This window comes from Ochotona curzoniae, unplaced genomic scaffold (assembly GCF_017591425.1).
Source record: "Ochotona curzoniae isolate NIBS_2020 unplaced genomic scaffold, NIBS_Ocur_1.0 scaffold_4763, whole genome shotgun sequence".
In the NCBI taxonomy this organism is placed as follows: Eukaryota; Metazoa; Chordata; class Mammalia; order Lagomorpha; family Ochotonidae; genus Ochotona; species Ochotona curzoniae.
The window spans coordinates 2206747-2227587 of record NW_024467123.1 but is presented as its reverse complement, the minus strand read 5'-3'; the positions used below and the strand labels follow the sequence as shown (position 1 = coordinate 2227587).

At 50.4% G+C, this 20841-nt stretch overlaps 1 protein-coding gene across 3 annotated transcripts in view; it reads left to right on the top strand.

The window, feature by feature from the left end:
• Positions 1 to 20841, top strand: part of LOC121149869 (WASH complex subunit 2A-like) — a 54533-nt gene that overhangs the window by 7158 nt on the left and 26534 nt on the right. Inside the window, exons 5-17 of one of the 3 annotated variants that reach the window (XM_040970517.1) lie at positions 3943 to 4116; positions 5579 to 5672; positions 7058 to 7119; positions 7318 to 7365; positions 8121 to 8228; positions 9103 to 9184; positions 10320 to 10438; positions 10785 to 10842; positions 13127 to 13186; positions 13804 to 13983; positions 15418 to 15542; positions 17698 to 17784; positions 19741 to 19842. In XM_040970517.1, the coding sequence (XP_040826451.1) occupies positions 3943 to 4116; positions 5579 to 5672; positions 7058 to 7119; positions 7318 to 7365; positions 8121 to 8228; positions 9103 to 9184; positions 10320 to 10438; positions 10785 to 10842; positions 13127 to 13186; positions 13804 to 13983; positions 15418 to 15542; positions 17698 to 17784; positions 19741 to 19842 (1299 nt within the window). Of the gene's footprint in view, positions 1 to 3942; positions 4117 to 5578; positions 5673 to 7057; positions 7120 to 7317; positions 7366 to 8120; positions 8229 to 9102; positions 9185 to 10319; positions 10439 to 10784; positions 10843 to 13126; positions 13187 to 13797; positions 13984 to 15417; positions 15543 to 17697; positions 17785 to 19740; positions 19843 to 20841 lie in introns of all 3 variants that reach the window. The other 2 variants (XM_040970516.1, XM_040970518.1) reach the window with 2 other exon arrangements.

Below are 20841 nucleotides of genomic sequence, written 5' to 3'. Positions count from 1 at the left end.
TGACATGCTGAATGCCTCCCTGTCCCCAAGCATCTTTGTTTAACAGAGACAGAGTTCCTGAACTGTGGCAGCAGAATAGAGCTGAGGGCAGTACATTTTTTTTTTAGATGACCGGATGGTAAATATTACAGGATTTGTAGCTCACAAAGATCTCTCTTCTTTTCTTATTTATTCCCTCTTCCTTTTTTTTTTCTTACGAGGAATTTTTTTTTTTTTTTATGTGATACAGTTTTATAGGCACTGGGATTCCCCCCACTTCCCTCTTCCTTTTCATCTTCCTCTTCTTGTCCAATTCTTTGGAAAGGTAGACACCCTTCTTTCTCTGATAGCTATGCAAAGTCATGCCAGACACTTGCCTGTAGTTTGCTACCTTCTGGAATAGAACATTCTAGGGATGAATTCTTCAGAGACCTTTTCCCTGTGTCTTCATGAGTGCTTTGGTTCTTGCTGGGGTCCGTGTGATGGGTGTGGAAGACAGGAAGGTGTGAAGAGCATGGCTCCATTGCAGGCAAGGTTGCAAGGAACTTCCCGCTGTGTGGCAAGGCCCAGTGGATGTCTCTACAACACCTGAATGCAGCTCTGCCTCCCTTTGCATGGACACCGGACAACCCCGCTGAGTATTCTGTAATCTATTTAGGCATTGTCTGCCTCTGCGGAGTTACTGTTAAATATCAATAGGAACTTAGAAGCTAATGTTGCTGGTGCCGTTTTTAGCCAAAGAGCTATTATTGCTGTTAGGGCTGCGTCCTGTGGCAATATGCTAACCAAGGGTGCTAACTCCCCTTTTGATCCTATGCTAATGAAGGGAGTTCTATCTTCAGGTGTAGTGGGAATCTATTCTTTCCTTCTTTCTTTGATCTTTTAGGCCCCTTCCTTCCTTGACTATCTCAAGACCAATTGTGGTAGGAATGTGCTACTGACTGATATGCATCATCTGTTGAAAACCTTTTCCTAGCCAGGCGCCAGGTGCCAGATGAACAGCAACCTAGCCTTAGGTGAAACAAATGGCAGAGTTATCCTTAGAAACCCCCGCTTGAGCGTGACGTAAAAAGCCTGAGCCAGAGTTTGACTGATTTTGTATAAATAAAGCGGACAGTTTTGTGCGTAGTCCATTATGATGATGAAGAGTTACTAGTGGTCCGTCTCTTTCTTTCTCTCTTTCTTTGCGCCTCATCCATGCACCCTTCGCGAGTTCCGAACTCAGCTGGAGCTGGACTCCGGCAGGTTCTTATTGATACCAGATCAAAATGCTAGTCACATGAAAACTAGCATGGTCCACTGGGCAGCCTTGTGGGCACCACAGGATGTGCTGGCACAGAGAGCATGGGCTGTACCATTAGCACACACTGACTGAGATCTAAGCGCAGGGAACTGGTGGCTAGGAACCAGTTTTCCCAGGAGGTCGCATCCTTGAGGCCCCGGATTGTAGCGCGTTGTGGCTGCTGTGGATTTGGTCAGTGGATCTGGGGAGCTCATTAATGAGAGTAAGATGAGCTTCAGGTGTGAGACTGGTCGAATGAAGGAAGGAGTCAGGGCAGGGAGAGAGAACGCTGGCACTGAGGTCCGGGGCCAGGGATGTTCCTGCTGTATGTGTGATGTCGGTTTAAAGCATCCCAAATGGTGTCTCCACTGCTACGCTCAACACCCACCTTTTAGGCAACCATTTTTCAAAAGTTACAATATATTTTTTAAATCTTCATCCTTTTTTAAAAAAAAATTATTTACTTTTATTGGAAAGGCAGATAGATATACAGGGAGAAGGAGATACAGAGAGAAAGATCTGTCTGCTGGTTCACTCCCCAGATGACCACAATGTCCAGAACTGAGCCAGTCTGAAGCCGGGAGCCAGGAGTTTACTTTGGCTCACCCACATGGTGGCGGGGTCCCAAGGTTTTGTGGCATCCTCTGCTGCTTTCCCAGGCCACAAGCAGGGAGCTTGATGGGAAGTGGAGCCACCAGGATATGAACTGGCATCCATGTGGGATCCCAGTGCATGCAAAGTGAAAATTTAGTCACTAGGCTATCACTCCAGGCTCCAAATCTTATTGCCTTTTTTTTTTTTTTTTGAAAGGCAGAGTTACAGAAAGAAGATATAGACAGAGGGTGTGAGAGAGACAGAGAGGTCTTCCATCCACTGGCTCACTCCCTCAAATGACTCTAAACAGCCAGGAGTGGGTCAGGAAACCCGGAGATTCTGGGTCTCCCCTGTGGGTACAGGGACTCAAGCACTTGGGGCATCTCCTGCTTTCACAGGCCATTAACAAGGAGCTGGATTGGAAAACAGAACAGCCAGGACCCGAACCGGTGCCCATATGGGATGCCAGTGTCACAGGCATAGGCTTAATATGCTATGCCATAGCACTAGCTCCAACATTTTTATTTTATAATTATTCTGCAGGTCTATGAGTACTTCACTTAGCCAACTGTGGATTGAAAATGCTTAGAAAAAAAATCAGCAAGGCTAAGTCCTTGCCTTGAACACACCAGGATCCTTTATGGATGCTGGCTTGGGTCCCAGCTACTCCACTTCTCATCCAGCTCCCTGCTTGTGGCCTGGGGAAGCAGTCAAGGACAGCCCAAAGGCTTGGGACCCTGCACCCATGTGGGAGACCTGAAGAAACTCCTGGCTCTTGATTTTGGATTGGCTCAGCTCCAGCCTTTGCAGCCACTTGGGGAGTGAACCAGTGGACAAAAGATCTTTCTGTTTCTCCTTCTCTCTGTAAATCTGCTTTTCCAATAAAATAATTAAATATATATTTTTTAAAATCAGGTCTCGGTGGAACACATGCAGAGTTTGTTCTTGTCATGACTTCTTACACTCCGTAGTGTAGCAACTGGTTTGTAGATTTATATCCTGTTAGGTTAACCTAAGTGGTCTAGAGACAACTGAACATTGCTGGGAAGATATGGAACCAATTTCCTGTGAATCGCAAGAAAAAGAACAAGTTTTTTTCTGAATCTTAACTCTTAAAATGGTCCAAAGCACCATTTTTTTTTTTAATAAAGTTGTGTTTGTTTTCTTTGAAAGGCAGAGTAACAGAGGGAAAGAGACAGAGCTCTGCCAATCACTGGCTCACTCCCTAAAAGGCTGCCACAATTGGCAGAAGTCAGGAGCTGTAACAGGTCTCCCATGTGGGTGCTGGTGCCCAAGCGCTCAGACCTGGTTCTGCTGCTTTGCCAGGTGCATTAACATGACCTGGATAGGAAGTGGAGCATCCGGGACCTGAACCTGAATCCACATGGGATGCCAGCACTGTAGGCAGAAGTTTACCCACTACATCATAGTGGCAGTCCCTGAGGCACCATTATTATCCATGGAATATAGTCATGGTGAACCCACAGGTTGGCTCCTTTCTCCCTCCAGTGTCAGGGAAGTGTCATGCATTCACTGTTAGCGGAAGTTGTACAGTTATGCCGCAGTAGCTGAGGGGTGCTGGTCCCCGTGCTCCTGAGCATGCAGGATCTGTAGATGCTCCAGTCCCTCCTGGGAACCGCCGTGGAGTTAGTAGATGACTCAGAGTACCTAGTGCAGTGCAGGTGCTTCCTGAAGTGTTGTGACCCTGTGTTGTCCATGCCGCAGTGACTGGGAAAGGCGGTCTCCGCGTGCGCGGTACACATGCAGGTTTTTCTTAGCGATGTTTTCAGTCTGCAGTTGGTCACTTCTGTGCAGGCCCTGGTTGTAGAGAGCCTGTGTGTGTCCTTTGGATTTTGTAGATGATGAAACTGGAGTTCTGAGATCTCAGCCCATCTGCTGTGTGTCCAGAGAGTGGCCACCACTCAGCCTTACAGCAAAATCCATTCAGCACAACCCGACTTGGGTTATAGTTTCTAATTCAGAGTGTGAGGCTAAGCCTTGGTAACACGTACAGGATTTTGTTGCGATGGTAGCTAGGTATTGGAGATCAAGACTGAATGTGTGGTGTCTCCCTCTCCCCTCGGTAGGAAAAGACTCGGGAACAGAAGGAAATTGACCTGATTCCTAAAGTCCAAGAGGCTGTGAACTATGGGCTACAAGTCCTGGACAGTGCCTTCGAGCAACTGGACATCAAAGCTGGGAATTCTGACTCTGAGGAAGACGACGCTAACGAGCGGGTGGAGCTGATCCTTGAACCGAAGGTGCTGGCGACTCTGGGTTTGCTTGTCTGTCTGTCGTGGCATCTGTTATGTCTGGGCACATGATAGCAAGTGGAGAGAGTGTGTCTCTTGGCAGTCTGTGGTTGGCTGTCACAAAGACTGGCTGACACGCACCTTGGCCAAGCACAGTTGGTCTGAGACCGCCGAGTCAGGGACACAGAGTCACAGGGCCTGACTGCCACTCAGGGTGCAGGTGCAGTGGTACCAGGAGGAGGCATATCCACAAGCAAGTGTGGGAGGAAGAATTAACTCATTCCAGGGCAAGCGGGGAGAACTGGATTACTTTTAAATTTGACAAGTGTTGCTTATTTATTTGCTTACTTAATTTAAAAGGCATATTTACAGGCAGGAGAAACAAAGACAGAATTTACTCCATAAAATGTCTGCAGTGGCTGGAGCTGAGATGATCCAAAGCCAGGAGCCAGAAGCCAGGAGCCTCTTCTGGGTCTCCCACGTGGTTGCAGGGGCTCTAGTACCTGGCCCAAGCAGCTGGGCCATTCTCCACTGCCCAGGCCATTAGCAGGGAGCTGTATTGGAAATGGAACAGCTGGGACACAAACGAGTGCCTGTATGGGATGCTGGTGCTTGCAGGTGGCAAATTTGCTTGTTGAGCAGTTGCTTTGTCCCCGAAGTTTTATTATGTTTTAAAGTTTGTAAATGTTTGTGATAAATAACATGTTGTTTTGAAACATTGCATACACTGGAATAACTTAAGCTAACTTAGTTACTTAATACCTCTCCTGCTGATATTTCTGGTGATGAAGTCACTTCAAATCTGCTGGCTTAGTGATGGTCAAATGCATTCCTAGCTGTGGACTCCGCCTTGTGCCATAGGTCTACAATGAAGCTCTTCTTGTCCCTTTGACATTTCAGATCCTGTGACCTACCTCTGCCCAGGATCCCCTCCCCAGATCTCAGCATGAAGAGTTGGGTTTGCAGGGTGGGGAGGCTCCCGAGATGTGCAGATTATTTGGGAGCTCGCAGTTCCGTGTAGCTATGCTAGGATTGCAGAAGGGGTGGAAGGCTTCTGGGTTTGCATAGACAGCTGCTGTGAACCGTTCTAGAACAGGATCACCGTGAAGCTAGCAGCTGCTCCTCGTCCCTTTACCCCCACGTTAAAGGGGAGGTAGCAGGGACGAGTGCTGTGACCAACCAGCCATGCTCATTTCCTTTCTGGATTTCTGCTGCAAATGCTGCACAGGCTCTTGCTCTTTTCAGTTAATTAGGCACCAGGATGGGAGCTACTTTGTGACTCAGTTTCCCTTGGCCAACTTGGCGAAGACTGCACTTCCTCAGCAGTAATGATTTTCTTTTTAAATTTTTAATCTTGTCATATTTCTTGTTTGGAGTGATCGAATGGGATTTAAAAAAAAAAAAAGGCAAGTGCAAGTCTCTGGCTTTCCTCTGTGTAATCAGTGACTTCTTTTCCTGTTCCTGTTCGCAGGACCTGTATGTAGATCGACCTCTGCCTTACCTGATTGGCTCGAAGCTGTTCATGGAGCAGGAGGATGTGGGGCTGGGGGAGCTGTCCAGTGAAGGTGCTGATCATGGAGCAGGAGGGTGTGGGGCTGGGGGAGCTGTCCAGTGCTGTTCGCTGCCAATGCCTAGTCACTTTCAACTGTCACTTTCATCTGGTTAACTTACAGTGATGTCAGATGTTGCATAAAGATTGTAAGAATCATGCAAAAAGCTCCCATTTACATTATACCCAGAATTCCAAGTTGTTAATATGCTACTTTTATTTTGTCTTTTTCCACTGCTTGAGAGCTATTATGCCCTAATACTCCTCCATATTTGAGTGTTTTTTATTGGAAAGGCAGATACACAGAGAGGAGGAGATACAGAGAGAGGGATCTATCTGCTGATTCACTCCACAAGTGGCCACAGTGGCTGGTGCTGAGCCAATCTGAAGCCAAGAGACAAGAGCTTCTTCCAGGTCTCCCATGCAGGTGCAGGGTCTCAAGGCTTTGGGCTGTCCTCTGCTCCTTTCCCAGGCTGCAGGCAGGGAGCTGGATGGGAAATAGGCTTCCAGGATGTGAAATGGTGCCCATTTGGGACACAGCAGATTGAAGACGAGGATTTAGTCACTATTCAATCATGTTGTGCCCTGGTTTTTTGTTTTTTTGTTTTAAGATTTATTTTCTTTGAAAAGCTGAGTGACAGAAAAGAGAGACAGAAATCTTCCAATGACTGGTTCACTTTCCAAATGGCTTTAACGGCAGGTTTAGGCCAGGCTGAAGCCAGGCGCCAGGAACTCTTTCCACGTTCCCTGTGGGTAGCAGGGGACAAAGCACTTGAGCCATCTTGTCTGTTTTCCCAAGCACATAATTAGAAAGGTGGATTGGAAGTGGAACAGCCAGACCTGTACAGGCATTCCTCTGTGGGATGCTGGCATTGCAAGCAATACCTTAACTCGATAAGCCACAACACCAGCCCTATTTCTGTATTTTCTAAGAACCAGGGTATTTTTCTCTTATGTAAAATCAGAGTGTAGGTATCAAGATATGGAAAAATTTCTGGCCATCATACTATTGCATTGTATTTGGTCAGATTCAGCTGTTGCCAGTTGTCCTAACATGTCCTTTGTGGTCTCTGCAGTCAGGAACTCAGCCCCAGCCCACCCACAGTGTTTAGTTGGCAGATCTCTGTCAGTCACCTTTCACCTGATAGAACTTCTAAAACTTTCTCATTTTTCTTCACCTTGTCATTTTTGGACAGTACAGACCAGGGGTTTGCTTTTTTTGTTTGTTTGTTTTCTTGCAAGGAAGCATCTGGTGGGGAGCTAGCCATTCCTTGTTGCAATGATCCTTTGAGTTCCAATGAAGAAGTACCGGGGCTTTATGGGAGCTGCTGGTGCTGCCGCCTGGTGCTCTGCATCTTGTCAGGAAGCTGTGCTGTTAACCCTTACCTCTCCTCTTGACAGAAGGCTCTGTGGGCAGCGATCGTGGCAGTCTTGTGGACAGTGAGGAAGAGAAGGAAGAGGAGGTGAGAAGGCTGTGGCCTGGGCGGGTCAGGGTGAGCGAGAACCTGGTCAGCAGGCTGAGGATGTCCAGGCGTCGATGAAAGAGACTGAGCGTCCGTCTTCCCTCACCTAACAATCAGTCTGACACTTTGGACCTGAAGGCTTGCTGTGCTTCTAAGGAAAACCTGAGTTACCAACAGGCCTTTTTTTCCCTCTCTTAGGAGTCAGATGAAGAGTTTGCCAATCACAGTGACAATGACGCAAACCGGGTAAGGCTCCTGCGTTGAAGTGACTCTGCTTTAACCTTGGCATCAAAGCTCAGTGTGCAGCCAGGTCTGGGCCAGGCAGGAGCTGGGACCTGGGAACCCAATTCAGTTCTCTCCTGTGAGTGACAGGAAACCATTTCTTAAACCCTATCTCCTGACTCCCAGCATGTGCAGAATCGGGAGGGGTGCTGGAATTTGGTTCAGAGCTGGGACCTAACCCAGCCACACTGCAGTATTGAATGTGGGCCTTTCCAGCAGTTATTTTGTTTGAGGGACAGAGGCAGATCTTCCACTGGCTGCTTTATTGTTCAGATGCACACAGCAGCTCCAGCTTGGCACAGGCCAAAGGAGGGAGCTTGGAATTTAATCTGGATGTTAGCAGGGCCCCATGTACCATCACCCACTGCTGTCCTGGGGGTGCATTAGTGGGGAAGCTAGAATCGGGAGCCTAGCCAGGACTGGAATGCAGGCCCTGAGAAGTGATGTGCCCTTCCCAAGTACGGTCGTAACTGCTGCTTCCAGTACCCCCCCCGCTAGCATTCCTACCAGGGGTAAGACCATGCTTAGTCGTTATTTCTCTGGAGGTAGGCGTTGCTAGTATCCCATTATTTGCTTTTATGTTCTCTCTGTTCTTATGCTGTGTGTGGTCATCATCAGCATCAGCACAAGAAGAAGCTGTTGTCTTTTTGTAGTAGGCGGGTAGGGGTGGTGGTCAGTGTCGCCCTGCGGAGTTCTAACCTGACATCTTGCATGCACAGCACGCAGCGCAGCTGAGTGAGGAAGAAGAGGATGATGATGGCTGTGACCTGTTTGCTGACTCTGAGAAGGAGGACGATATGGAAGATGTTGCTGAGACCACCAAACCCGTAAGAAGGAGTAGTTGGTGTCACTTGGTGCGAGTTTAGAAGTGGTCCCTGAGGATTGCTCCCTGTATTGTCACTTGCATTTGTAGTCGTCTCATTCTGCGTGTTTACGTGATTTTAGTTTACGTGCTTGCAAATAGCGGTGAGCATCCCTAGCTGCCTTGCAGGGGGGGCCTGTTTGTTGTCCAGCTGTGATGGTTTCACAAGTCAGGTCCTTCCGAGTAGATTCAGCTCCGTGGTTTTGGTATACTTTGTTTTATTTTGTTTCTCTTTTTTATGGTCTGACTTATTCATTTGAAATGCAGAGTAATAGCAGGGGACAGATAAAAGAAAGAATATGGTGTCCACTGGTTCATTCCCAAATATCACAACAGCTAGGGCTGAGCCCGGCCGAAGCCAGGAGCCGGAAGCACCATCCATTCTTCCCACATGGGTTATAGGACCCAAGTACACGGGCCGTCATCTGCGGCCTTCCCAGGTGCCTTGGCAGGAAGTGAGAGCAGGGGCGGGGTAGTCGAGACCCGAACCAGCACTGAGATATGGGGTGCCCGTGTTGCCAGCCGTAGCCTAACCCCCTGTGCCAGGATGGAGGCTCTGTAATATTCCTCTCTCCTCAGCACCTCATCCTTGGTTTATGATTCAGGTTTTCAGGTATCAAGGTGAGATATTAAATAATAAGGAAATACAGTGTCGCCCCTCAGAGGGGTGTTTTGTGGATTGTGTTGTTTGATCTGAACAGCGTGTACACATTTAGGCCCCTGTGATGGAAGTATGACTTCTCCGTGTTAACAGTTGCTTTGTTGGGACGGGTCCAAAAGTAAAACCAAACCAGTTGCCTATTACAGAAAGTGATTGCATTGGTCTCTCTTGCCTGTAGAAAAGGCCCACGTCATTTGCTGATGAGCTGGCGGCACGAATCAAAGGGGAGGCTCCAGGCCGACCGGAAGAGGAGCAGACAGGTGAGCACCAGAACGGGGTCACCGGGTGTGCTGGGGGATGCGTAGGACCCTTGCTTCATCAGGACAGAGCTCCCTTTGTAATCCCTGGGACCCCAAAGACGCAATTGTGGCTTCTCTTCTGCTCCTTGGGCTCCTTGTGATAATGGTGCATGCGGGCGTGTCTGTGTAACCTTGTACCCACCTGAGTGGGGCACGGGGGGAGCCAGAGAACCCTAACCCCAGAGAAGAATCCCTGGCTTAGCATTTCCCCCCACACTGTGGGTTAGAGGAGCATGTGCTGTGTGCTGTGTCCTAGTCACAGAAAGGGGTAGACAGATGTCGGGAGCTTTTCTCACCATTTGCAGTAAATTAAAGAATACGTGTGGAGCTGGTAAGGGTGGACCACCTCTTTTTGAAACATATCCTTCAGTCCTTACCCACAGGAGGAGCGAACCCCCCCAGAAGACGTAGACTGAAAAGGATGAGGCTTTCCCTCCAGCTAGGAGGCCTCTGCTTTCTCTTCCACTTCGCTTTTCTGGGAGCTCATGGGCTGTTTACGTAATTCATAATGTGCTTCTGGATGAGTAGGGTCTCTCATTCACCCATTCAGAGCTTCTGAAAGTATGTTTGGGCATGCTAGGATTTGTGGTAGTGTAGATTAAAACCCCTTGTGAAGATCAGAATTTGTGATATTTCTAGTTATCTGTCCTAGAATTTTCTCTAAGTCTTGAAACTGAACTTTGTGGCATCTGTTTTCTGGAGGGAACAGGTCAGGCCCTTCTGCGTTCAGCATGCTGTTCCCTCCCCTGCCCTCCTCACTGTGCCCACCTGAAGTCTCTGTTCAGCTGGCCGCATCCTCGCCTAGATTCTTGGTTGCGGGCCTGGGTGGGATGTGGCAGCAGGTGAACCGAGTGAGTGCTTCAGGACAAGTATGCCCAGAGGCAGGGGCACAGCCTTGAGGATTCAGGCCGTCTGTTCCAGGCGTCCGCAGACCTGAGAGCCTGTGGAGGGAGAGCTTTGGGGCACTCTGCGGGGCGTGTATTTGCTGTCCAGCACTCCTTGTTCAGTGGGGGGGGGGGGGGGGGGTCTGTGAACTCTGGGCGTCTGAGTCCAAACCCACCGTTAACTCCGCGCACGTAATGTTGCTCTCTGTTAGATGAAGACGAGAATATGTTTGCACCTCCTAAGCTGACCGACGAAGACTTCTCGCCCTTCGCTTCCAGAGGGGGCCTGTTCAGCGGCGGGCAGGGACTGTTTGATGACGAGGACGATGAGGTAAGTCGGAGGGACTCAGCCGTGCTCCCCACACCTGGCTGTGGCATGTGTCCTCTGCCAGAGATGGGCTTTGTCGCTTTTAATGGGGGAGATGACTTTGTGTGGGAGTCGCTTCAGTCTGTTTTGAGACATTGAACAAATGCTTTTAGAAAATGTATTTCAAACGTGCCCACACGGTCAAGGCAGGACTGAAGCCGCATCTAGGAGTCACCTACCACGTGGGTGTCGGAATGGACAGTAAACATACTGGTCTCCCTTTTACACGTGCCTTTTTCTTAGACATCTTGAAATGCGCATGCGCTTCTCCCTCTCGCTGAAGCATTTTCCATCTTGCACCTTGTTGCAGAGCGACCTCTTCAAGGATGCCCCGCGGGATCGGCCAACCAGAACACCCGTACGAGAAGGTGCGCCGAGGCTGGGCCTGGCCGCCTCTGCCTCTTGGCAAGCAGAGCCCCCAGAACTGTGTCTTTGCTGTCAGGAGGGGGACCCCCGAAGTGCGTCTCAAGCTGTGCTCCTTCGTCTCACGGGAGCCTTGGTTCAGTTAAGCTGTGCGTGCTCAGTCATTCGTGTCTCAGGAAGAGCTGAGCCATCTGGAAACTCACGTCTCCCTTTCCCCTTGCTTCTTTCCCCTTTCTTTGTTTATCTGAGAGAGGGATAAGGCCGACCGGCTCACACCTGTGGGTTCACTCCCCAGGCTTCCACCATGGCTGAAGCCGAAGCCGAGAGCTGCGGACTCAGTCTTGGTTTCCCATGTGGGTGGCAGGGACCCCAGGACTTGAGGCATCGCCGCTGCCTCCCAGGGCCTGCATTAGCTGGAAGGAGCCGGAGCAGGACTGAAACCCAAGCACACCAGTATGTGACTCGGGCATCCTCGCTGCTCGGCCATCCACCTGCCCCTGTGGCCTTTTAAACTTTTTTCTGTTTATTTGAAAGGTAAAAGCGAGGCAGAGATAACCCCCCCATTCCCTGGTTCATTCTTCAAGTGCCTGTTGCAGTTGGGCTGAGGCAAAGCCGGTTGCTTGGAACAAAGTCCAGGTCTTCTCTGGGTAGTGGCCACCCGAGGGCCAGAGTCATTTCCACCTTCCTCCCAGAGTGTGTCAGCAGGCAGCTGTAATAAGATGCGCAGCTGGCACTTGGACCCAGGTTCCCTATGGTGTAGATGTCCCAAGTGGCTCCTGTGAGGTCCTCACCCCCAACTCAGTGACATTTGTAAGGAGTGTAAATTAAAACCCAGATGTGCAGATTCTGTGCCGCGAGGTTTGTACTAGCTCTCAGGACCTGGGGATATTTTTTTTTAAAGATGTATTTATTTTTATTGAAAGATGGATATACAGAGAGGAGGAGAGACAGAGAGGAAGATCTTCCATCCGATGATTCACTCCCCAAGTGAGCGCAACAATTAGAGCTGAGCCAATCTGAAGCCAGGAGCCAGGAGCTCCTCCGGGTCTCCCACGCGGGTGCAGTGTCCCAAAGGTTTGGACCGTCCTCGACTGCTTTCCCAGGCCACAAGCAGGGAGCTGGAAGGGAAACAGGGCTGCCAGGATTAGAACCGGCGACTATGTGATCCCGGCGCGTGCAAGGCGAGGACTTTAACCACTATGCTATCGCGCCGGGCCCGACTTGGGGATTTTTTTTAAGAAGCTCAGCAGCTCCCAGGTTGGGTATCAGCTCCGAGCCCTGTGAAGCCACGTCGCTTGGGGGCTCCCCAGTTCCTGGGCTCCATTTCCTGCCACCAGAGATGGTGACATGACAGGGCCACTTTCCATATTTTCTCCTACGGTTTTCCTTTATTTTTTTGTTTGCTCGCTCAAGTTCTTGTTACCAACCTCGGTGAGTCAAGCTGGGACTATCTGGGCAGCCTTCCCAGCTCTCCCATCCCCTACCACGACCCCATATCTGGGCATTCCTCCTGACCCTCCACTCCTCTACCACCACCCTGTGTCTGGGCAGCCCTCCCGGCTCCCTTCCGCTACCATCACCCTGTGTCTGGGCAGCCCTCCCGGCTCTCCCCTGTCACCATGACCCTGTGTCTGGGCAGCCCTCCCGGCTCTCCCCTGTCACCATGACCCTGTGTCTGGGCAGCCCTCCCGGCTCTCCCCTCCCCCAGCATGACCCTGTGTCTGGGCAGCCCTCCCGGCTCTCCCCTCCCCCAGCATGACCCTGTGTCTGGGCAGCCCTCCCGGCTCTCCCCTGTCACCATGTCCCTGTGTCTGGGCAGCCCTCCCGGCTCTCCCCTCCCCCAGCATGACCCTGTATCTGGGCAGCCCTCCCGGCTCTCCCCTCCCCCAGCATGACCCTGTATCTGGGCAGCCCTCCCGGCTCTCCCCTCCCCCAGCATGACCCTGTATCTGGGCAGCCCTCCCAGCTCTCCCCTCCCCCAGCATGACCCTGTATCTGGGCAACTCTCCCGGCTCTCCCCTGTCACCATGACCCTGTGTCTGGGCAGCCCTCCCAAATCTCCCCTCCCCTCCATGACCCAGCTCGTCCTCCAGGGAGCCACAGGATAACTTACTTGAGCCGAGTGCAGGGAGCCCTGATGTCAGGAAGGAGAGAACAGGGAGCCGGGCCGTGACTAGTGAGGAAGGACTTGTGTTAGCAGCAGTTCACTGCACACTCCCCGGGGAGTTGGGTTTAGCAAGGGAAGGTTTTCTGTGTATGCAGTGAGTACCTGTTCCTTTCTCATTCCAGAACCTTCATCCTCCAAACCTGCAAAGAAAATCCCAGCAGGAGGAGTCTCTGTGTTTTTAGGTAAAAGAACTATAGTTTTGTTCTGTTTTAGTTGATGGGCTTATTTATTTATTTATCTTGAAAGACATTTTGAGATGGAGAAACAGAGAAACCCTTTCCATCCGCTGGTCCACTCCCCAAATGGCTGCAATGGCTGGAGCTGGGCACAGTTAAAGCCAGGAGCCAGGAGCTTCTTCTTGTCATCCATGTGAGTGCAGGGCCTCTAGCAAATCCTCTGCTGCTTTACCTGACCATGAGCAGAGAGCTGGACTGGAAATGCTAACCAGTGGCTATACAAGGTGCTGGCGCTGCAGGAAATAGCTTTACCTGCGATGCCTCAGCCCCAGACCCTTGCACTGTCATTTTAAAATTTACCCTCCTCTCAGGACTGGCAGGAGATGAGGAGGGACCTGCCACAGGCCACGGCTTGTGACACAGCTTGGTGCCAGCTCCCATCATCTCAGACAGTGACTTGGGACTTCCTGTGTTTAGTGGCCAGGAGATTCTGCGTGAGAGACGTGTTCAGTGGTAACTGTACGAGGCATTTGGGTGCAGCCAGCATGTGTTGCTGATGAACGCCCAGTTCTCAGCAGGTGGCACCGCTCAGGCTGTGACAATCCCTGTCTCTGCAGCCACAGGGGACACCGATGTGTTTGGGGTCACCTCTGCACCCTCCCGGAAGGAGCCCCAGAAACCCGAGCAGCCCCCTCCCGGGAAGAGCCCCCACCTCCCAGCTCCAGCTGGACTCTTTGCAGCTGACGACGATGATGACAACGATGACCTTTTTGCAGCATCCCACAGCAAACCTTCCCTGTCAGGTACCCGGGCCGTGGGCCATGGCTGTTGCTGGGGGCTCAGTACAGGAGGGAGAGTGTTGACTGCAAAGCCCTGAGCTCCTGGCAGACACTAGCTCTGTGCTCAGCACCAGAGTGCCTCCTCGGGCACTGCTGTCTTCTATTGTTCTGTCTGCACTAAACATGGGGTGGTTAGGAGGCCTCGGTTCATAGACTCCCGTTTTCTGCTCCGGAAACATCCCGGTGTCATTACCCTCCATCCATATTTCACAGTCCATTGATGGGGACGGCCCTCTCGGAGCTGTTATCAGCATGAAACTCCTGATGCAGTGGGTCCAGCATGGGGTCCTGAGTGTCCACCCGCGTTTCTCACAAGTTCCCTGCTGGGCAGGGGTCACTAGTTGTGGGGAGGGGGTCACACTGCAGGTGGCCAGACCTGGATTCTATGGGAGTTTTTTTCCAGGAAGGAGGGTGGGGCAGAAGTGCACATGGATTTCAGCGACCTGAAGGAGGAGAGGTGATAAAAATACGGGCGCCAGGGCAGGGCGTGTTCAGCAGCACGCCGCCTGGGCTTGCTCTCCTTCGCCAGTGTCCGGCATAGAAAGGAGCAAAGCGGAAGTGTGCAGGCAGGTGGTAGCTTCATTCTTGAAGAGCACAGGCAGATGCATGCTAGACTCAGATCTAGGCCGGCTGAAACTGCGGAAGGAAGCAGTCACCTCCTGTGGCTACACAGGCTCCCGGGAGTGGTTCCCTTTGAGAACTGATCCAGATTCCCAGATAGATCATGGTGATTTTTCCCCCCAAGTCCCCGGGGACATTCCTAAAACAGCGACCTTCTTTGAGCAACACTCATGCCCCTCGTTCAGTGTGACAGCACCTATGGGAGTGAAACCAGCCTGATGCTCCCCAGGAGAGTGAGCTGGGTTTTTCCAATTACTGGAACCTTTTGTGAGGCTGTTAGAAAGGAAGTAGCTGCAGGTCAGCTCGGGCCCATTTCCCAGGTGCGGTAGGTGGAAAGTGGGAAGTGCAAATGGTAAGACAGGTTGTCCCAGGCGTGCTTATCACTGAAAGTGCAATTCGTGAACCATGAATGTTAACATGGGTCAGTCCTAGCGGGGAGCGGGAGGCCTATGCCTTCCTTGTTTGAGGGGACAGATGGAGTTACAGGGCTTTCAGTATGAGCTTTAATCTGCTTTTTTTGTAGTGTGTGTGAGGTTAGAGCCAGATCCAGCCTTTTGTGTTTCAGAAACCTGGGGTGGCTTACTTGACCTTTCTCCCCCCAGGAGTCTGTGCCCCTGTAAGCCAGCCCACACTGCTCTAAGCGCAGGGAACTGCTGCTTGAACAAGGGTGTTGGTCAGGGGCTCAAATTGCCCCAGGAGTCATGGGAGCTCTGTGGACTTGGTGGAGGGATTTTCCTTTGCCTTGCTCTGATTTTGTGCTGTGCTGTTTTCCCAAAGGCCAGGTCAGGTCCACCGCGGACATGTTTGACGACGAGGAGGGAGACCTGTTCAAAGAGAAGGCAGCTTTGCCAGGAGACACTGTGAACCAGACAGATGAAAAGAAAGCCAGGGCCCAAAAACAGGTGAAGCAGAGGGAGGAGGCCTGAGGGGGTTGACGGGGTGGGCCTCTTCCTTCCTCTGCATCCCTGGGGGAGGTGGGGCGGGGGAGCATGTTCTGTCCATTCACAGCGATGGTGGAAAACTTCGGAGTGAAAGAGAGTGCAGAGTGGGGGCGGGGCACAGGAGCCAGGAACTCCCAGGAAATTTCTAGATACTTTGTTTCTGAACCTTCCTTTGTTGGTATACATGTTTAACTGCTTGCAAGGAAGTTGCAGGCATCATGACATTTCACCCCTAACTATATCACTGAGCACTTTCTGAAAAGACTCTCCTGCAGCCGCCCCCTTCTTCAACAGCCCCATGATCAGGGTGATTCTATAGTAGAATCTGGAGTCTGGCCCATAAAGAGTTGGCCCCCAGAATGTCTTATAATACCCAACAGTGATACTGGTTTTAAATTATCTCCTGCATGCTCTGTATGCTGACTTTCTATCTTCAGATGTCACCTGTAGTATTTGTGTTTATGGCGAGCCAGTTGTTTTGCAGAACATATAATGTGGATTTTATCTGATTACATTCCTGTGACTATATTCAAGTTAAACTTTGTTTATTTCAAAATGCATTTACAAATTTTTGAGAAAAGCACAGTAACTGAGGTGGGGAGATGTTCTCTGGTTCGCTCCCCCAAATGGCCAAAACAACCTGTACTAGGCCAGGCTGAAGCCAGGAGCCAGGACTCCATCCCTGTCACTTGTGTGTGGCAGGATCCCAGATTCTGGTACTGTCCCCTGCCATCATTCCAAGTGTATTATCAGGGAGCTTAATGGAAGTAGCCAGGATGTAAAGTTGGGCACTCTGATATTGGAGTAGGTTGAATATGGGATGTAAGCTCACCAGTAGAATCTTACTGTGCTGCACCACAGCATCCGCCTGAAGGAATACAGGAATACAGGCCAGCCAGGTGTGTACTTCCTGCTCTGTCACCTCCTGAGGTACCTCAGGTGCACTGTCCTCATGAGGTGATGGATTCTGTTCCCTCGGCTTAAGTGGCCCACGACATGTCTCTGGACAGACTCTGTCACTAGCGACCTGGTGTCTGACATGTGGCCCTCCTCTCTGCCAGCCCCTGCTGGGTGGTCTTCACAACCCAGATGACTTTTTCTTGACTTTGTCCTGCTAGGGTTGTCCGAAGTTTGATTCTGTGTTTCTTGCCCCTTTCTTGGCTGCCTGCCTTCCCAGTGGGTTTTAATGCTGCTCTTGAACCAGGGGTTGTTTAGTTACTTACTGCCTCCTATGCCATATCCCCCCTTGAATATGTTTGGCTGATGTGCTCATGCTGGCCTGGGTTCAGCCAGTAGGCTATGTCCCGTGGCCTGCCTCCCCTTCCCCTGCCATCCTGCCCTGCTTGCCTGTGTTTCTACCACTGTTTCTCATTGTGTCCTACCCTGGCTGTGAAGCCTCAGCTTTCTCCTGTTGCCCCTGAGTGCAGCATTCGTGACTCCCACAGCAGCCTGACCTGTGTCTCTGGCACGCAGCCCGTCTGTGTCCGGTGTGAGGCAGCAGTCTCTGATAGATCACTTGTACCTTCTGCCTTCTTGGTTATTTTGTTTGTTTAAGATTTATTTATCATTATGTGAAAGTCAGAGTTACAACACAGAGAGTATCTTCCATCTGCTTGTTCATTGCCCAAATTGTACAACACTTGGAGCTAAGCCAGGCCAAACCAGTGTTAAATCTCTTTAGCATAACTACTCCCTTTGTATTCTTTCATTTTCTCTTCAAAAAGAAAACTCTCGCCATGTTGGCTCACTCTCCAAATGTCAGGCTGAAGCCAGAAACTGAATGCTGCATCTGGTGGTCTTTGACAGCGATTAGGGTAGGGGGCACCCAACTCTTTGCGTTGGAAGTTGGCATTGAAGTAAATTGTACATCCAGTGTCCAGTCGAGGATTTAGCATCCCGCTGTAGATTGTAACCCTTTCCTCCCGGTTCGCGCTCGCTCTGCGTTGGTTCTGTGTGAACTGCGTACACACCCGTGGTCGTTGCATCGTCTTTACAAGTACCCGTTCCTCAGACAACTCAGCATGCTTGGTGAGTGAGTGGTTGAGTCAGCCCTCATTCCAGTTGTCTTGTTTGCTAATTCTCACTGTTTCTTTTTGCCCCTGTGTCCCCAATGAAGGCAACCCTACCTTCCAACAAAAATCTCCAGGTTAAGTCGGAAACGAAGACCCACAAAGGTTTGTTTTCCGATGAGGAGGACTCTGAGGTAAGGAGCTGCTTCTTCTCTGGTTGGAGTCTGAGTGTGTGGACGCTGTATTAGAAACTTTGTCAGCCAGCTTTTTGTTTTTTGTTTTTTGTTTTTTTTCCTCAGTAAGGGGATTTGAGGGCTTCAGAAACTCATGAAAAATCAAATTAAAAATTAAGTTTAGTTTGGTGCACATAAGTTTGAAATCCCTATTTACAAGTAGAATATGTTCTAAGAATTATTTAGTGTTTTTTTTAGAACGGAATCTGTTGAGAACATACAAACCTTGGAAAGCAAAATGTGAGCCTCGCTGTACTCTCTGGGACTTGATTCCGTTACATCTCCCTGGGAAAATCACTCTGTCTGGGATGTTCCGGTTTGAAGAGGACTGATTGGTCCACAGGGCGATGGAGGCACCTGTGCTAAATGACACGGAGGCTGAGGTGCTGCTTCCTTTGACTCTCAGTCCTTAGTGGATTTGGTGCAGGCTGTGTGTGGCCCTGCCTTTCGGTGTGACAGGCAGCCTGGTGCCTCCTGGGCTCAGTGGTGCCAGCTCCCAGAAACTTCTTGGTATTTCAGATGTAGAGCCCTGTAGGACTCACTGCACACAAGCTTCTGAAGGGTCAGAGACAAGAGAATGGAATGTGGGCCTGGTAGATGTTTGTGTCATCACCAGGAAGCGTGGACATCAGGGTAGGCTGCTGAGGCTGGCCTGTTTGCCCACGGTCAGGATGGACACAGGTCACTCTTGGAAGCAGGTCATATCCTTGGTGTCATTTATGGCTTTTGCTCTGGTTTACTTTGACTTCCTTAATGCCACAGATCCCTTGGTTTTGCCAGTGTATCAGATACTTTAGGGATGCAGGAGGCCTGGGCTCCCTGTCGACTGTGCCCCCACAGACAAACCTGCAGACTGCATCGGGCACAGGTGAAAACTACCGCCTGTGGCACTTGCGTCAACCTGCCATCTGCAAGACCAGTTTCCCATATCAGATCATGGGTTCAGGTTCAGCTGCTCTGCTTCCTATCTAGCTCCACGTGGATGTGTCTGGGAAAGCAGCAGATGATGGCCAAGGTGCTTGGGTCTCTGCTACCATGTGGGAGACCAGGAAGGAGTCCTAGGCTCCTGGCTTTGGTCTGGCCCAGCCTGCCCGTTGCTGCCATTTGGGAGTGAACCAGCAGGTGAAAGATTGCTCTCTCTTCCTGCCTCTTTTCCTCTCCCTCTCTCTGTCACTCTCCCTTTCAAGTAACTAAATCTTAAAGGAAAAAGAAAATGATGGTGCTGAGAAGGAGGTGGTAGATAAACTCACTAGATGCAGATCTGAGGAGTGGACAGTGAGTCCATGTCTTGTCCTAATTAGTTGTTTTTGTCCTAATTAATTGTGTGGTTCTTGCCTATTGAGGTTTCTTTCCTTAAGGGAATAAGTGTCATATTTTACCTTTTTGACCCACATAGCTCGATTCATAGATTTTTTTTTTATCAAAATACCAGCTGATGCTTTATAACATTTTGAGAATTTTCACATTTATAACATTTTAGGAACTTGAGAACTTCTGTCCACCGGCTTACTCCCCAAATGGTCACAGCAGTTGAGGTTGGACCAGACCAAACCAGGAACCAGTGACTCCACCCCCTTCTTCCACGTGGTGGCAGGGGCCCTGGTCCTTGGGCCATCTTCCGCTGCCTCCCAGGGTGCATGCTCGAAAGAAGCTGGGTCAGAGGGGAGTAGCTGGCAGTGGCACCAGCACTCTAGCGTGAGACAGGGACATCCCGAGTGATGCCTAACCCTCTGTGCCACAGTGCCTGCTCCTAGGCCTGCCGTCTTGAGGCTGCTGTCTCAGCTACCCTCTCTCTCTGATGGGAGGAGCCTAGACATATGGCAGCCATCGTGTCCTGGGCTCCGGTGCCTCCTGTTGAGCTGACACTGTGTGAACGGACACGGGTATTATCCAACAACTTTATTGCTCTGTCCATAGGATTTGTTTTCTTCTCAAAACATGAGCAAGTCAAAAGGTGCATCTCTGCCGCCTAGCAAGCTGCCACCATCGGTCTCCCTTTTCGATGATGAAGATGAAGATGTGAGTATGGTTATCATAACATTAGATTATTGACTTTCACTTTTGTGCTTAGTATAAGTGTATAGCCAGAGAGGCTCAACAGTAGAAGGAAGGTGCGGGAGAAATGGGCCGTCTCAGGCTTATTTCACAAAAACATCTCTGTGTGTGTCAGTGACTTTCTTAGGCAGTTACTGTAACACAGGGAAGACTCGTGACCTAGTTCCTACAGAAGGCTGCACAGATTTCATTTAAAATTTTTGCAGTTTATTTATGTATGTTTGAGAGGCAAGCAGAGAGAATGTGTGAGCTCACTCCCACCCACTGGCTCACTCCCCAGACGTTGGCAAGAGCTGGGCTGCTGCAACCAGGAGCCAGGACTGCAGTGCAGGTCTCCACGTGGTCAACAGGAGCCCAGTCACTTCAGTCATCACCTCCTGTTCCCCTCCCCCCAAGGAGGCAGAACTGGGTCTTGAACCCAGGCACTCACATGTGGAATGTGGGCATTCTAACTAGTGTCTTAGCTAAATGCCCACCCTGGATGTCATGCTCTGGAGTCGGCCTTTGAGAAGTGCTTTTGAGAGTGGTTCCTTGTTATACCCCATGGTCCCCACAGAAGTCTCAGCTAAAGTGGGAGTGAAAATGAGAAGGCCGTAGCCAGACCTTGCCTTTCTCCCCAGCCTGGACGGGGACTCCAAAGTGGAGGGAGAAATAAGGCAGGGAAGCCCACCTGGCTGCTTGTGCTGGCTGGCTCATAGGGCGTGGAGTCAGAATCCTGGGTTCATGGTCGAGCGCCAGCATTTTCAACTCGGAAACCTTCAGCAAGTAACTTGACCTTTGGTCTCATGACCTAACAGAAAGTAGGATCAAAATGACAACTAAGAAAAAAGATGGCAAATGTATAGTGGTGATTTTAAAAGTTGTGCCAGTTGGTCAGGAAGCCCAGATCCCATACTGGAAAGCCTGCGTAACTCAGACTACATATGTCCACTACGGGATGTGTACTTGCAGCCCCTGACTGCA